Source organism: Callionymus lyra, chromosome 8 (assembly GCF_982586985.1).
Source record: "Callionymus lyra chromosome 8, fCalLyr1.hap1.1, whole genome shotgun sequence".
Lineage (NCBI taxonomy): Eukaryota > Metazoa > Chordata > Actinopteri > Syngnathiformes > Callionymidae > Callionymus > Callionymus lyra.
The window spans coordinates 19,404,846-19,422,667 of NC_141825.1; the positions used below are offsets into that span (position 1 = coordinate 19,404,846).

Genomic DNA, 17,822 nt, shown 5'->3' on the forward strand with positions numbered 1-17,822 from the left:
GTGTAGGAAGGGAGGGAAGGAAAGGAAAAGGAAGGGATTCTTCTTAACAAAAGGAAACGTATTTATTATTTAAAAATATATTTTTAAATAATGCTTGTGATTCAAGGGAACACTCTCGTTCTCTGCTGACTTATGCAACAGCATCTGGCCTTTCTGTTAGTCAATTACTTCATTTGAATACAAGCCCTGCTCTCACGGAGAGATGGAAGAAGTAAAAGAATAATGAAGCTGACACTCTTGTTGCATGCAAACATCAAGATCTAAATGCGTACGCACTGTCATTACACAGCCAGAGACTCGCTTCTCTTGTTTTTCTTTTTTTTTTTTGCAGGAGGAAAAAAACAAATTCCATTTGTTTATGTAGCATGACAGACATTTTCTTTCCACTAAATTGTTTACTTCACTAACGCCACTATTGTTGTGCATGATGTTTGCAAACATTGTTGCTAAATGTTTTCCTTTCCTCGAGCCTCAAAACTGCAAATCCATTTAGCTGCGGAAGAAAAATTAGAAAGACTGTGCAACCGCAAAACTTGTATTCGTGTATGTTGCGAAGAAGTCAGCAAAGTTGAGTCGAGTGTGTGTGTGTGTGTGTTCGAGGGAGTTTGAGAATCCCTGACTTCATAGATTCTTGTCCCTGGTGCTTTTGAGCGTGTTGATCTTCTTCGGTAACATGCTGACGGCTTCACACCTTTAAGGCCAGCGGCCTGCGGCGTGCAAAGAGCCTCCTTAGCACCGCAAACATTTGGCTAATATACCCGATTACCTCTCCAATTCAGCAGATACTTTCCATTTACTCCGCTCAAATTTTCCCCTCTCGCATGGGCCGTTGATATTTATGCTTGCGGACGCAGTTTGTTTAACTCCGGCCTGAAAATATTACTATTACAATATCCTCCCTCAATGGTTGTAGAAGGAACGAGGGATCCATAAAATCTCTGATAATGGAGACACTTTATGTTCTGTCTTAATATACTCCTCTCCTGGTCGTCTAACTAGGGCTGCAACTAACAGCTGTTTTATTAATGATCAATAATTGAAGCAACTCGTGGGATGATAAATCAAATTTATTTCTTACATATTAGCTTTTTTTTACATTCTAAATATTGACCTGGGAATGGAATTTATATTTCAAATGTTATTTCATAGCCTATTAAAAGCAGGAATGTGCACCGAGACTCGGTTCTATAATGAGACCAGTTGTGACATTAATGGTTGTAACAAGAACTGAAAAGGGCAACGAATGAATTCAAACGATCTGAAAACTGTGAATTAAATTTCTATATTAGTGACTTTTGTTGAAGAAAAATTAAACAAAAAAAACCCCAAAGAGTATATCTTTAAAATGTTCTGTCAAAATATCTTATCACATTTTATATATAAATGTGTCTTTAAGTGCTAGCTTAATTGTTTGATGACTATAGGCTTCTCTGAGTTTGCTATGGTGCAATTCCATTACAAAGTATGCCAGTTAAATGGTTAAAGTCCTGAAAATAAAGATTGGTCAACAACAACAGTTAGGAGGAGTAAGAAGTTTTATGTAACTTATAACAGACACGCTTACTTTTTATGGATGTTTTATTTAATATAAATAGTTTGTCGATTGAATTTATCACTAGATTTGTACATTTTTCACGTCACATTTGACTGGAGCCAAGGGTGTATTGGCAATAATCTGACGATACAATACGTACCACGATGTAGGGACAACCATACGATACATTGAGACACTGTAGTAACAAGAACATATTTTTAGTATTGTCCAAGTACTTGACTCTGGTGTTGCAGAATTTACAGACCACATGACTCTTGACAAAGTCGTAAATGCTTTCATTTGTTTTTAAAACTAAAATATGTCCAAACATCAGCTTTAAAAGCTGCTGGAGTCGACTGTATCCTCTCGTCCTCAGTCATTATTTATTTTACTTTATTGAAATAATAACAATAACATAACAATGGTAACAGATAACAAATAATTTGCAAGCCAAGAATGAATGAAGAAATAAATACATTGCTGTTGAATATTGATACAGTAGGTATTATTGCAATATCAATAATATCATGCATCTTTTGAGTTTCTTTTTTTTTTTTACTCTCAATTATAACATTTGGAGCAATTAAAGTGAAGGTTAAAGAAAAGAAAAACCGTTCAGATCCATGCCACAAACGTTTATTTTAAGAATAAATTAATGGATTCCAGTGACCAATCCTAGTGTCAACAGGCACTTGGCTTATTTTTTGTTTCGTTGAAGTACAACTTCTAAGACCATGAAGCTATAATTGTGCTGAAAAAAGACTTAAATTGACCTTAAAAGCTGATGAAACTAGCAGAAGAGGTCCTTCTCACCAAAGCTTATTTTGTTTGAGGAGCTACAAAAGGCTAACAACAGCCAGACAAAATCCCAATTTTCTCCACATCATTTCACGCACAACTCGTCCTTAAAACAAAAAACAAAAAACGTGTATATATGTGGCTTGCCTGCAGTAGAAAGATTGTCATATTAGTGTTACCATCTCAGGATCAATAGATGCTGACATTATTCACTTAATGTTGCAACCTTACTCCTTGCTTTCCCCTCCATACTCTATTACCTCTGGCGTCTTTTATTGCTCTGTGCAGTTTCTAGGAGCGTTCCCTTCGCTCCTCGGATAATACTTTCTGTTCTCTGCTAAGCATCACACAATACTGCTTCCTCTTCCTCCTCCCCATCTCTCCTCTGAAGATATTTGTGTTTTTAGCATCCGTGCTTCTCCTCTCGCTCGCTCGAGTCGGCCTCCTCTCATCTTTATCCAGCACACAAGAAGCATCCTTGTACCGTGGGCAGTCTGTGTGTGCTCTCCAGACAACTTATTCTTTTCATACAAGCAAGCCACTTAGCAGCTTTATATAGCAACTACCCACGGAGAGGATTAACGGCAGCGACCATCAACAGAAGGGCAGTGACAGAGCGCACGCTCCCATTTCCAGCTCACATATATCCAAACAAACGGAAGTCAAGGATACTTTTATTAATGAGAAATACCGTTTATCTGAAAAGAGTGCTTATAGAACACACATTAGTAGCAGGAGCCGTGTCTTGGTCTCACTGCTTATCATGAGCGTCTCTTGAGATGAAGTTTATCTGATTTAGAAATGAATAACTGTTGCAATTTCTGATAACTGAATTCTTACAGACGTATAGGAAGACTATAGTAGTGGCAGCATCTTCATGGTCCGTTTCGAATCTTGTGTCTAAATGATCAGATTACATCTGTAAGGGTGTTACAAGTCCTTTCAATGTGGGTGGTTCCATCTTATCCTCTTTTCTAACGTGGGTTTCCTACTCCCGTGATTCCAAATTATCCATCGATTGGATGAATTGTCCCTTCTCTCACCATGTAGCTGGTTAAAAGCTGTACGCTCTCTTCATGTTTCTTAGAATTAAAGTCATAATTTCACCCTTTTTCTACTCACCCTCATGTCGACTAAGGGATTATTTTTAAAGTAAGTAAGTAAGCCTTTCTAGACCAGGGCCACACACTTGAACAATCAAAAGCATTAAACAGTCGGAAATACATACAGATTTAAAAACTCTTAAAGGCCAAGACAACATAAGACAAACACAGGAGAAGCAGAAAATCAGGGGAAAGCCTGCACAAATAAAAAGGTATTGAAGGAGTCAGTAGATCCATCAAACACAGAGGGAGATGAAGATCATTCCAAAGCTTAGGAGAAACAGCCTGGAAGGATTTCTCTCCTCTGGTCCGGAAGCGTGTTCAGGAACCATCAGTCGATTCTGATCCACAGACCTCAGAGCCCGAGCTGGGGTGTAAGGCTGGATCAGATCACTGATGTAAGGAGGAGCCTGACCATGAATAGCTCTGAAAGTAAGAACCAGCATTTTTAAATTGATCCTGAAATAAACTGGCAGCCAGTGAAGAGTTTTAAGGATCGGGGAAATGTGAGTTCTTCTACTAGAGCGAGTCAGAATTCTCTCTTCAGAGTTTTCTATTGGCTGCATTGACAGCTCCTTCTTGTTTAGACAAGAAAAGTAACTATTACAATAGTCCAAACGAGAAGACACAAACACATTGATTAAAAGAGTCATCTGTTTCGTTTTAGAATTGGAGAAAGAAATGAACGTGTTCATTTTAAGGTCGCCGCAAAGGTCAACTTTTCTTCGTCCAAAAAGCACAGTTAAAAACATCCAAATACCTCCATAATGCTTGTCTGTAACAGAACTAAATACATAATTACTTATGTGTTTTGGGACAATTCCTCAGGGATTCAATACAAGAGGATTTTCCGAGTCTTGAGCAGATTGTAAGATGTATTTTGGTTTGTCTTTTTTGGACAAAGAAAAGTCCTTGTTTCTACCATCACAGACATCTTTTGTCTGTAAATCCACAAAGGAACAGATTGTTATGAAAATGCCTCAAGTTTGAGTAGAAAATGAGTAAAACTTTGGGTAAACTATCCGTATAAGTACCATGAGCTTTCCACTTCCCTTTTGGCATTGTCTGTCTAATATACATATGGTGTATGAGAGGAAATGGTGCAATTTACCACCTCCAAGGTAAAAGACGTACATCAGGTATTCCTGGATGAATATAATCTTGTGGCCCTATTCATTGACAATATGAATCTACAATATGAACCTATTCAATGACAATATAAATCTAATAATTGACAATATAAATCTATTCATGGACAATATAAAGCTGTTGATCACTTATATGATTGTGTGACAATTATGATCTGTGTAAAAATATAGTTGCTAGCTGTGTTTACTGATCACTGAATAACTCAAGGTCTCTGCAAAGAAATGTCAGCCTTTTCCTAAAACAAAGTCTTATCATAATGTCGGCTCCCCCAGTCATCAAAGTTCTCCTGGGAAGATACATCCATCTGACCACTTGGTGAGCTTGTGACATACCAGGCTACAAAAGGAGATGGTTTGACGTAACATGTTACGACAAAATGACATGAGTAAAAGAAATTGTTACATCAAAATGCAAAAAGAAAATGAAAAGAATATGCTGAAGATTTAATTATGAGGGTAATGGGGGCAGGAATAGATAAGCTTTTTGCTTCTTCCGCTTACCATTCGGACATATGTATTGTATTATTTGAATGAATAAAGTGAAATGATGATTTAAACTGACATACCCGAATGAAGAAATACTACTTTTATTACTACGACTACTACTACTACTACTAAGTGAGATCTTGTTGCCCATGATGCCTGTTAAGGGTTTGTAGGACTTACTGTACGTTTTTTGTCATCATTGGTATTTGAATGATTTAACACTGCCACTGAAACTTCTTCCTCTCCAGAGAAAGAACACAATTCGATGTCATTTATATCCTGTGGCTCACCCAGTTGACACTGGTAGGATTGGTTTAATGGGATTAGGGATCGTAAATTCGATTAGGACTAAGCAAACCTAAAAATAAAAAAAAGAAGAAATCAATTCAACATTTTTTTGGTTATTTCATTTATTTAAATACATCATAAATTATGGAAAACCTTTTTTTTACTTAAATAGTGACATGATATATGAGAATAATAAACATCCTTAGATCAAATTTATGAATTTGTTTAAATTTGTTATTTCTTTAATATTTCTTCCAATTCTCCTGTTCACTCAATGGGACAAAAGCATTTTTTTATCACTTGTTTACTATTTGGCAAAATTGTGTCTCATTACGAAGAATCTGAAAAACAGCACAGAATTGTCTGTAACTGTCAACTATGGAGTCAATCAGTTATCAATCAATAAGCATGAAAAATGCAGGTTTCTTACTACTAAAAAGAGATGTTTACTCTCCACTAAATGCTATTTTTTGAATTAGAAGTGTGAAGGAATGTACTAACTCGTAGACATCATAATATTTTTATTCATAAAACTCTATCAAATTCAACAGCACTGCATCAAATTTCTTTTTTTTGCTTAAAGGTGGCTTTTAAATAAGCTTTTTTTTATCATAGTCATTTGATGGTTTATATTTAAATAGTGTGTGCATAACATTTTTTAAATGTAAAATTGGCATACAATTATTCATTTTTGTTTTGCAATTAAACTTTCGAAATCCCACAAGATCCTGGCGATGACTGAGGACGAGAGGATACAGTCGACTCCAACAGCTTTTGAGGCAAATTTTTGACATATTTTGGTTTTTAAAAACAAATGAAAGCAGTTACGACTTTGTCAAGAGTCATGTGGTCTGTAAATTCTGCAACACCAGAGTCAAGTACTGGACAATACTACAAATATATCTTTATTACTTCAGTATCTTGATACATCGTATCATTTCCAACTGTATCATCAGGTTCTTGGTAATACTAACCACCATTTTGAGATTTTTTTTAAATGTATTTCTTTATTTAAGATTCAAAGATTCTGAATATAAGACCACCACCTATGCTTTAAAGAGAATCTCCCCTTTTTGGCACAACAAAACAAAACATGCGAGAAGACCAGTAATCTCTATTCACAGTAAAAGAATCAGTGTAGCCGAAAAGCGTTCCTCACAACAGTTCATTTGATCATCTGGTCCGTGTGTCTCGGTCAAGTGAAGCAGGTTGTGTCAATTTTCCTTTTCTCGTGGGAGCCGGCTCACCGCCGCCCCCGACTTAACTCTCCAGATCAGAGCGAAGGCACATACATGCCTGCAGCATTGCAGGGACAACACGCCAGGGTATCTGACACACGAGCAAACACACACAAGCGAATTCTTCATTATCATGCCGGAGCTTATGGTCTCTAATTATCTGCCTTGGCTCTGATTAGTTTCTGTAACAAGCTAATTAGATGGAGTCTTGTAAAATCATCTCCACTATTACCACAGAGACGTGGCTGGGAAAGACAACAACACACCAAGAGGAAGGGAAAAGGTGTCTCGCGATGCTCTTTCCACGCGGTCGCACGTCAACGAAATGTTAAGTGCGGAGGCTCTGATTTCTGTTGATGAAGAGCCTTTTTAGAAAGTGCACTTTTTCGCAATTGAATCATTATCAATCCTCGTTATTCATCACCAAAGGCTTGTTATATCTCGCGTTGCAGGGTGGTGTGGCTTAAGTTGCATAAACTGTGCTGTCGACATTTCGCCGTTGATAGCATCTGAGCATTGATTAGTTCCTCCTCCCCCGCGAAACAGCCACTTTAATCCTAAAGAACCAGTTTTCAGAGCCGAGTCAAAACCCTTTGCCTCACTGAGTAACTTTTAAAGCCGAAGTGGAAAGTCAGAAGAATTATTTCCTCCTGCTTCTTCTTCCCTCTGTTATTATCCCTCTAACAATCCCTTTAGGAGCTGTCACACACTTCGCCGCCGTTGTGTTCCAATGGTGAGCAGCGAAGCTAGTCCGACCGAGAAAACATTTTTCATCAAAACGTGTCTTAACTGTAATCCAGTTTTCAAATACAAATTTGCTGTATCAGCATCTGTTCTTTGGCTTGACTTGAGCAAGTCACGCTGAAAGGTTTGTCATGGCGTTTTTGTTTTGTTTCACAAAACACTTACACTTGTCAACGCCAAGATCTGTTTTAATTGGACGTCTTGGCAGCACGGTTGGGGGGGTAACATATTAAGAGGGCTGAGAGGCTGGCGAGCATCTGCTCACTGGTCCATAAACGCAGCAAAATACAGTTTTTCTTTTCTGAAACGAAACCATCAAGAGTTGTAGAATCTCGACGGTAACTTAATTGTTATTTTTTGGTATCTCCAGTCGTGCCCATATGGATTGTATTCTGTAGAGGAAATGTGTTTTTTATATATTCAGGATACAAGTGGGAATGTAGGACACGTGTCACAAACTCATGGTCCTGGTTTAAGATAAGATAAGAAACAGCAGATTGGTGTCAACAATAATACATAGTTTTCCAATAAGATTAAAATTAATGTTAAAATAAAGGGATGTGCTCAGTGATTGTTTGTGAATAATTGTTCCATCAGACTAATACTGTTACAGACAATATAGCAAATATACTTTTTGTTTGGCCTCACGACTAAGAAGGTTAAATGAAATGATTTTTGGGGTTCATTTCAAAATGTATTATCATCTGTATTTTCACTAAAGAATATTTTACATTTCACTTTAGAGTATATTGGGTACATTTTTACAGGTTTTAGTTCACAATACAAACACAAGAAAATCAATGACAATAACTCAGTGGCTTTTATTACTAAAGAAAGATAAAAAGTTGGAATATCTGGTGTGAAAAGGATTTTAAACCATATTGGATGTAAAAAAAAAACAACCTTCCCTCACTATATTGATCTAACTTTGACATTTGTGAGTTCATATTCAGTTAAAGGGAAACTAATGTTAAAACCCAACTCTCCTGATTCACTCACATATTCTAAATGTTCCTCTCCAAGATACAGTAATTCCCTCATCATGACCATGTTTTAAAGTCATTACTTTATAAAGTTGCTCTGAAATCTGGGCGAACGAGAGGTTATGAGAGCAGAGTCCATTATTATGTAATAATGTCTTCACTCCTTCTTGAGCCAACTGTAATCACTCCCCAGTTTATTTATCCAACGAGTCCCTTGAAGGTGGGGAATTCCAGGATCAATGAAGTGCGGTGACAAACCTTGATGCCTGACCAATCACAGCAGAGTGAATTTGTACATATTTGTAGTGTTTTCAGTGGGCAGGTCTTAAGAACATTTTCTAATGTAAATATTCCGATTTAGGGAGAGTTTGCTGATGAGTACACTGTATTTAAGAGACACTTAAATCAGAACATTGGTTGCCCTTTAATGATTACTCAAGGCCTGAATAAAATTCTTTTTAACCCAAGTTAAAATGTTAAAAGGGCTAATGAAGAGCCTTGACCTCCAACCTTACAGTTTAAAGGCTAGTATTATATTGAATGTCTTCCTCTTTTCCTCCGGTCATTATTCCCCGTGCTCACTTTCCCATCATCGATCAGGCTTGTGTGTGTTTCCCAGGCCGGTGGTCTCGCTGGGTAACGCTTCTCTTTGAGGTTCTGGGATCTCAATCGTAAATGACCTACATTTTGCAAAACTGTCTTAGTGGAGTTTTGTTGCTATTTTGTGACCTTTCGTACTTCAGTATGTCTAAAAAATATGAAGAAATATAGTCCATACATTAAATGATGGATGAATTATGAATATGGGACCACCCTACCAATTGCATTGAGTGAATAAGTACAGTGATACATGTTTGTCTCGAAATGACTCTCATTTCAATCAGTCAATTTATTTGTTGCGCTTCAATGAGTCTCCCCACTTGGACTTTTTTGCTTTCGACCAATCATAACAGAAGTCAGGGCAGTGAGGGCAAAATACACTCTTGACTGAAGGCAGCAAAAAACAAACTGTTTATAATTCCCTTCAGTAAGAGCTCTCTTTAAAAGAGACTCACAACAGCTTTCCACTGGGCCTAATCTAAAAATCAAATCTGATGAATAAGCCTTTTTTTTTTTGATTGTTCATTAATGGTTTGGCTTTTATGTTACTAATTTGGGATCTATTATTTTTGCTTAAACTGTTGTTGGAATTGAACTTCAAAACTGGAATGTTATGTTGCATTGTGGGTCTATACATCGTCGTTTACACTTTGAACCCGAGATGTCGCGTCCCCCATTGGCATTGTTGCGAACCCCTGGGCTGAGATAGACCCTAGATCTATATTATTCCCCTTATTCCTATAACCACTCTTTTCCTGAGCACTGCCTTGCATCACAGCCTCCTGTGGGCTCAGAGTTGCCAGGAAAAAAAAAGTGTTATATATAACTTTTCCTGACAGCAAAACAAACATTTTAATCTTTTGTTTCGCATTGCAGACAGCATCTGAAGCCATTTCTTTCTCCTTTTCTTTTTTTTTTTTTTTACTGCTGGGTAATTTATCACGCGCTCCTGCTGTGGGACCCATCTTTAACTTTGTTTTCGGTCAACTGACCACACTTGTTAGCATTTATTCAGCCTGGGTTTTCTCATTTGTAAAGCCTGGTATCGACTTGCTAAAGACTTATAGTGCCTCGGGAAGAAATTCTTTCATATCTATGATTTATTTATTGTTTCTAAAGGGGGTCTTCCATTTATTATTTTGTCTTTTTGAGATAAGAAGAATGTTGCATGGAAGGGACAGCGGCACATCTGTTGTGTACCCCCCCGAAGGTACTGGCAGGACATTGGATGCATAAGAACTCGTGCTGCTTACGTCTTGGATTAAAAAAAGGTACACATTTAGCCTCCGGTCACACACACACAGCAGACTGTTTACATAATGGGATTGAAAGGCCGGAGTTTCCTCTAAGCCCTCGGGCGACTTACCTGTGTCAAAGTGTGAACTGTTGCGTGGGAAAAAAAAAAAAAAAAAGTTTGAGAGGACGCCTGGCTGATGTTAAGCTTGTGTGACCTAGTCGTGGGGAGGGGTTTGTTGTCTGTGGGTGGAACTGGTTGGCACCTCTTCTGGAATACAACTTCAATACTACTTGTTCTGCTGATATTCACCGAAAAATATGTTACCCACAAACTAAGTGTTTACTTGCTGGAACATATGTTCTAAAAGAAGAAGATGTCTCTGATACACTCTCTGTTACCGCCTTTCGCTTGGTTGTGGCTCTGTTTTTCATCGTGTTTACCCCGGCGAGGAGAGAGTGAGGTGGTAATTGGATTTCCCGGAATCTTCTTATTCACTTCAGCAAGGCAGTGTGCAGGCGACTAAAAGCCTTCAGCCATGAGGCATCATCTTATCCCCTGTGGGAAGATCAAGGTAACTTAACACAGACTTGCTGTGTGAGTCTGGCTTAGACGCTCTCCCATCGGAACCTGGGCGACTAGAGAACTGGATGAGAGCCATGTTTGGAAGTGATTCTTCTTTAGCTAAGAGAGTCTGTGTGCATCCTACATCCACTTTTTTTTTTTTACTCTGATTCTTCACAATGTAGATAAATTCTTTCAAAGCGAGTGAAGACTTTGGTAAAAACACCTCTTGTGAATTTCATGAACGTTATCTTGCTGTTTTTGTACGTGTGACTGATATGATTTAAAGTTCAATTACGGCCGTGAATTGAATTCCTTGTTGAAGTGGGAAACTTAATTTCAAGACCTTCACTTTTGTGACTTCTGGACACTTTCTAAAGCAAATCGGTTTTTGCAGTTCATTGCAGCATTTAACACGTTGCTGTCTTCTGTTGAACTCGGCCAGAACTCAATTTTCAAAAAACGTTCTGCGATGAAAGTAGACAAAAGGGTTCTTTGTATTTGACACGTTTACAAGCAGCCAGCCATGTTGAAATCGGCTTGTCACTACAAACACTAGAGGCCAAGTTTTTTAAAACTTCTGTAATAAAAAATGTACACCCCTAAGAAATAAAATAAATGTTTTATACTTTCATTACAGTAAAGGCTGTTAAGTGCTTCTGCTTGTGTGATCAGCTCCAGTAATATAGTCTATGAGACACAACATAAAGTCGAATTACAATTTGATTTATTTTGGTAATTCTTAGTAAAGACCAAATGTGTTAAACTCCTCCTTTGTAGTGTGTTCCTCATGAGCCAAAACGATTCTAGGATAGTTTCAATACATCTTAAAATGTACTATTATTTTCTGTTTTTTTCATTAATATATACATTTTTTAAAAGCTAAAATAATACAAATATTCACAGAATTTAGGGACTTCAATGTGATTAAAAACGGTTGTGATGAGGCATAATGGAACGGTTGTGTAGGGAATGTTCCTCCACAAAGAAATCAATGGTGGATGATGAAAAATATTTTAGAGGCTCGTTTCCAGTACATTTCCCCGACTACACCATTGCAAGTATCAAAATAGTCCAAATTTAGACAATATTAATGACATGTAGGAATCAACACTCAAATGTATTATGCTCCTTGTTCAGATACAACTGAAAACACATTTTAATTATACTGTGACATAAATCCTACAGAATGACATACAGGAACAAAAGCACTGCAAATAAAAAGTAGGAATTAAAAACTTTATAATCCATGTGTTAGTGTCTTCTGGTTTTGACTATTGTAAGTTTATTTCCATGTCTAAACAAGAAGGAGCTGTCTCTCCTGCAGTTAATACAAAACTCTGCAGCGAGAAATCTGACCCGCTCTAGTAGAAGAACTCACATTTCCCCCGATCCTTAAAACTCTTCACTGGCTGCCATTTTCTTTAAAGATAAATTTTAAAATTCTGGTTCTTACTTTCAGATCTATTCATGGTCAGGCTTCTCCTTACATCACTGATCTGATCCAGCCTTACACCGGGCTCTGAGGTCTGTGGATTAGAATCTACTGATGGTTCCTCGCACACGGTTCAGGAACCAGAGGAGAGAAATCCTTCCAGGCTGTTGCTCCTAAGCTTTGGGACGATCTTCCTCTCTCTCTGTGTTTGATGGAGTCTACTGAGTCATGCATTTTTTCTTAATTAGCTTGAGGCTGCTGTGTTTTCTTAACCTTTAAGAGCCTGTATTTAAACTGTGTACTGTTTTTGATTGTTTAAGCACTTGGTGACCCTGGTCTGAGAAAGGCTCTTTACAAATACTTATTTTCTTACTCTTATATTTACCTTGGTCATGTCCTATGAAGTGATATTAAATATGATGCATTATTATTTAGAGATCATATCATGACACAGTGTCATCATTTCGAAGGGCCATCAGATGGCACTCTCTGCTTTATAATATTTGCCTCTGGTCTAAAAATTAAATTAAACCTGATATAATAAACCTGGATAACCACGACTACACGAAGAGTGAGACTGTATTTATCAATCTCTACATTTAACAAGCCATCGTACCGTCGTCTATAACATGTATGTTTCCATATGAAAAGATCAAGTATATGTCAAAGTACAGATTTGAATCAAGTAGATTGGAATTCCAATCTGTACTAGTACAGAACTGGGATTTAATATTGATATGTGAATCAGAGAAAAAACATAAATTAGTGACTCGGTATAAAAGGGCTAATTTCCCAAGCCAGGTCCCAAGTTGATGTCAAAGTGACATAACGTAGGTTGATCAAGTGATGGCGCTGGATGAGCTGCAGCAGAAAGGAGATTGTCCTAGTAGAATTTCCATTTGTCCTAGGACAGATTGGAATTCCAATCTCTACTAGGACAGATTGGAATTCCAATATTCAGGTTTTAATACAGTAGTAGGATTTCAATCTCTCCTAGTAGAGATTGGAATTCACAAGTAGAATCTGGAATCCTCCTAGGACTGATTGGAATTCCAATATTCAGATCTCAGTTCAGTAGAAGGATTCCAACCTCTACTAGTAGGATCTGGAATCCTACTAGTACAGATTGGAATTGTCCTTCTCCGATGGACATTTCTGTCATAAAGATTTGTAACAACCTAAAAAGTCTCATCAAACATATGTATTTTAAAATAATGAAATCTTGAAAAATAACTATTTTAACACTGTATCAAAGATGTTTTTTTTTAGAATGTTAAGGAAGCAGAGCATTGTAACATTTCACATCAAGTGTATATTTTAAAATGGGAATTAATACATAAAGTTATATTAGCTACATTGTAAGTCAATTAACAGGTGGTTAGTCCAAAATCCAACATGATACGTGATACACTGAGGGTGCCTAACCGCCTCTTGTCTTCAGTCAAACCCATGTCTGCTCCTGAACACATTGTTATCCTTGGACATACTTTATGTTGATGTAAGTCCAAAATGGAAATTTCTAAATGAGTTGCCTGCTGGCTTGTCAAAACCAGAATAAATAATGAACCCGTCAGATTTTTTTTGAGGAACTCGAAGGTTGCGTTGCTACTGTCTTCTCGTCTTACTCCGCCGGGAGTTTTTGCTTCTAATGTGAAGATACAGGACCATGAACTCTTTGGAACTTTGGAAGATTCTTGTGGAACTTTATTGCATCCCAGCATGTCGCTACACCTCAGCAGAGAGTCGTCGTCGTCGTCGCACATACACACACACCCTGAGATGACAAACCCTTGCTCACTCCAGCTGGCTTTATCTCCAACTAAAACTCACGGGTGCATGACAGCTGTCACTTTGCGTCGCCACAGCATCGTCACCGCCTCTGCTCTCTCCCTCAGGCCCGGACTGGTACCTGAACAAGGTGAAGCTGAGGATCATCGATGTCAACGACAACGTCCCGGAGTGGAGGATGTCGCCGTATCCCTACCTGACCGGTGTCTCTCCCGAAGTCCCTCCGGGGACGTTTGTCTACCAGCTGCGAGCTCACGACGGCGACGAGGGAAAGAGCGGCGAGGTGGAATACTTCCTGTCAGACGGTGAGCTCACACACACACACACACACACACACGTCGAGGTGTGTGCCGTCGTTTAAAGGTTGCTTGACAAGCTACAGTAGAGGGAAGTGGATGCGAGTTGTCAGACAGGCGTGCAGTCACTCACACCGGACGCCAAAGGCGTTCACAAATCCCCATGCAGTCTTTTGAGTCCATTATTCTTTGTCTCTCTTTCAACATCAGTATATCTCAAAGTCAGTACTCGGAGACCTCCTCCAGGATATCACGAATCCCAAACTCTGTCTTCAGCTGAGCAACTTTATCTTCTCGATAAAAAACGGTTTCCGCTCACCATCACAAATACAGCCTTGAGACGTAGATATTATTTTTAAGGCTAAAAAAAACTATATGTTGCTTCCTTGATAACGAAGTGACACAGAATAAATTCTATAGCTGAGCAGCGTTGATGTGAATAAATAAATGTAGTAGATACTTCTTTTTCAAGTACTTTCACGCCTGAGAAGAAAATGCGGCATTTAATGTTTCCATTGGCCTTCAAAAATAGAAATAATGCAGTAGAAACTGACTCCAAAAAATATTAATAAATATATGTCTCAACAGAATGAGACCGACAGAAAAAAACACAATCATTCGAGGATTTTCTTTCAAGATTCAGGATTTTTTCTATATAATACGTGTCCATTCATCGAGTGTGGGGTAAGTGGGGAGTGTCCAGGTGTATGGGGAGTGTTTGGGGGTGTGTTTGATGTCCAGGGAGTGTGTGGGGTGTGTGGGGTATGTTCAGAGTCTAGAGGATGTGTCTGGTGTGTCCAGGAAATGTTGGGTGTGTGGGGAGTGCTTGGGTTGTGTGGGGGAGTGTTTGGGGTGTTTGCAGTCTTCAGGGTGTGAGGGGAGTGTGTGGGGTATGTGTCTGGGGAGTGTTTTGGGTGTGTTTGGTTTGTAGGGATTGTTTGGGGTGTGCAGGGAGTGTGTTTGGTGTCCAGGGAATGTTTGGGGTGTGTTGTGTGTGGGTGTGCAAGGAGTGTTTTGGGTGTGTTTGGTGTCAAGGGAATGTTTGGGGTGTGTTTAGGTTGTGTGTGGTTGTGCAAGGAGTGTTTGGTGTACAGGGAATGTTTGGGGTGTGTGAGGGAGTGTTTGGGGTGTGTTACGTGTGTTTTGGTTGTTTTTGGGGGGCGTTTTTGGTGTGTGGGGAGTGTTTGGGATGTGTTTGGTGTCCAGGGAATGTTTGGGGTGTGTTGGCTGTGTTTGGGTTGACTTGGGGTGTGCAGGGAGTGTTTGGGGTGTGTTTGGTGTACAAGGAATGCTTGGGGTGTGTGGGGGAGTGTTTGGGGTGTGTTAGGTGTGTTTTGGTTGTTTGGGGGGCGTTTTGAGTATGTGGGGAGTGTTTGGGATGTGTTTGGTGTCCAGGGAATGTTTGGGGTGTGTTGAGTGTGTCTGGGTTGTGTGGGGGTGGTTTGGGGTGTGCAGGGAGTGTTTGGGGTGTGTTGGCTGTGTTTGGGTTGACTTGGGGTGTGCAGGGGGTGATTGGGGTGTGTGGGGGGAGTGTTTGGGATGTGTTTGGTGTACAGGGAATGTTTGGGGTGTGTGTGGGGGGGGGGGGGGGGTGTTTGGGGTGTGTCGGGTGTGTTTGGGTTGTTTCTGGGGTGTATGGGGAGTATTTGGGATGTGTTTGGTGTCCATGGAATGTTTGGGGTGTGTTGAGTGTGTCTGGGTTGTGTGGGGGTGTTTTGGGGTGTGCAGGGAGTGTTTGGGGTGTATTGGGGTTTGTTTGGTTTCAAAGGAATGTTGAGTGTGTGTGGAGTGCTTGGGGTGTGCAGGGAATGTTTGGGCTGGTTTGGATTTGTTTAGGGGGTGTCCGGGGTGTGTGGAGTATGTAGGGAGTGATATTACGTCCTAACATTGACTAGTTTGAAATAGAGTTTAAAAAGTGTATCTCACTATAAAACTCAATCAACAGGAGCCTTCGACCGGAGTGTCTAGACGTCTCGTGAGTGACAGGCTTTAAAAAAAAACAAAAAACAAACCTTTACACCGAAATCATCAATAGAAAGAAATATCAATAAATCATGGTTACCGGCCTTTTTCTATCCTTAGGTGAGCCCATGAAATTTCATGTGTTAAAGCAGGAGTAGAAACTGAACTTTCAAAGCTCCACGTGTCAACGATGTTGAGTCGTCAAGAATCAACGTTGGTGTTCTGTTCACCCATTAATGTAGAATCCAAAGCTTACAATTAACATTTTGGAGGGAAGCCAATATGAAGACGGTATGGTCAGGGGATCTCTGTTTGTTGGCATGTTTGACCGGAGGGGGGTGACGGGGGGGTAGTGATAATCTCGCCAATGGGGCTTTATTAAACCTCTGACTCACATTAGTCAATAGCAAATCTCCCTGATGTCAGTTAAACCGTAATTACCGCATGAAATCCACAGTTAATGTCGGCACGCTAAGAAGTCTTGTCGAGCGGCGAGGTCGACCCCCAACAGTTCTAAATCACGTAAGTAATCTAAACATAATGTTGGGACTTCAATCATCGGTTAAACCCTCTTATCGTGTGCTTATCTGTTAAAAACCTCAAGAGGATGAGGCGAGCTTGCCTTTTTGATGGGTCAGGTCAGTGTGTCTGGGCCGAGTACAGCTGCGACCACTGGCACCGGGAGAGGGTCGTCGAGCTGAATGTACGACAGAGAGATTAATGCTGGAACACACGCCTGGAGACCTGAAGTTTAGCCTCATTTTTTTTTTATTAGATTGTGGGATTATCTGTAAATTGAGAATATTTTCTATCGAGTTTTGAATTTTAGAACTTCTAAAAAATGCACTTAAACTTGACGTCTTGCACTGTAACGAAAAAAATATACCTGATAATTTTGCGTGAGCGCTTTAGGTTTTTGTCTCTTATATTAAGTGTGATTAATTATATATATGAAAAGATGTTCTGTCTAGTAAATATGGTTTGTTGAATTATGCAAGTTTCAGTGAAACTGTATAAATATTGTATTTAATTATACCAAAGTTATTCATCATCATTTTTATAAATCATGTTATTCTAATAATAACAGATTACAACATTTTTTCATTTCATTTATTTGTATAATTAAGTATAAATGGCCCAGTTTGACATTTACGCTTACATCTTATGTTATTACAAAAAAACAAAAGACAGCAGATGACATCACTCAATATATCGCTGGAGCCAAGGTCTTAAGCAGGCAAATTCCTTCACAATTTGATAGGATTTATATTCTTTATTTCATAATTTAATACAATCAGTTGAGCTTAAACAAGGTATTGTCTTGTCTTATTTTGGTTTTATTTTCATTTATTTAGTTTTATCTTTAGTTATTTTGTTTCATCTTCATTCATTTTGTTTTATCTTGTTTATTGTTTATTTATTATTTATGGTTTTGAAGAAATAACTTCTACAGAAATTAAAGATTAACTTAACTACATTTGGTTTTCAATCGTGTTTTAAGACCAACATCCACGTTAATTCATATTTCAACCTTCCTTCTTTGTCTCCTCGCTACGAAATGTTCTCGTCACCTCATTTTCTGCTGACATCAATTTTTAATGTCATGCGAGCGGGGAAGCCA

At 38.8% G+C, this 17,822-nt stretch overlaps 1 protein-coding gene across 1 annotated transcript in view; it reads left to right on the plus strand.

The window, feature by feature from the left end:
• The window catches only part of LOC148073942 (neural-cadherin-like), a 213,711-nt gene that overhangs the window by 55,245 nt on the left and 140,644 nt on the right, over positions 1 to 17,822 (plus strand). The window contains exon 2 of the mRNA XM_087798121.1: positions 14,051 to 14,248. Coding sequence (XP_087654247.1) covers positions 14,051 to 14,248 — 198 coding nt within the window. The remainder of the gene's footprint in view (positions 1 to 14,050; positions 14,249 to 17,822) is intronic.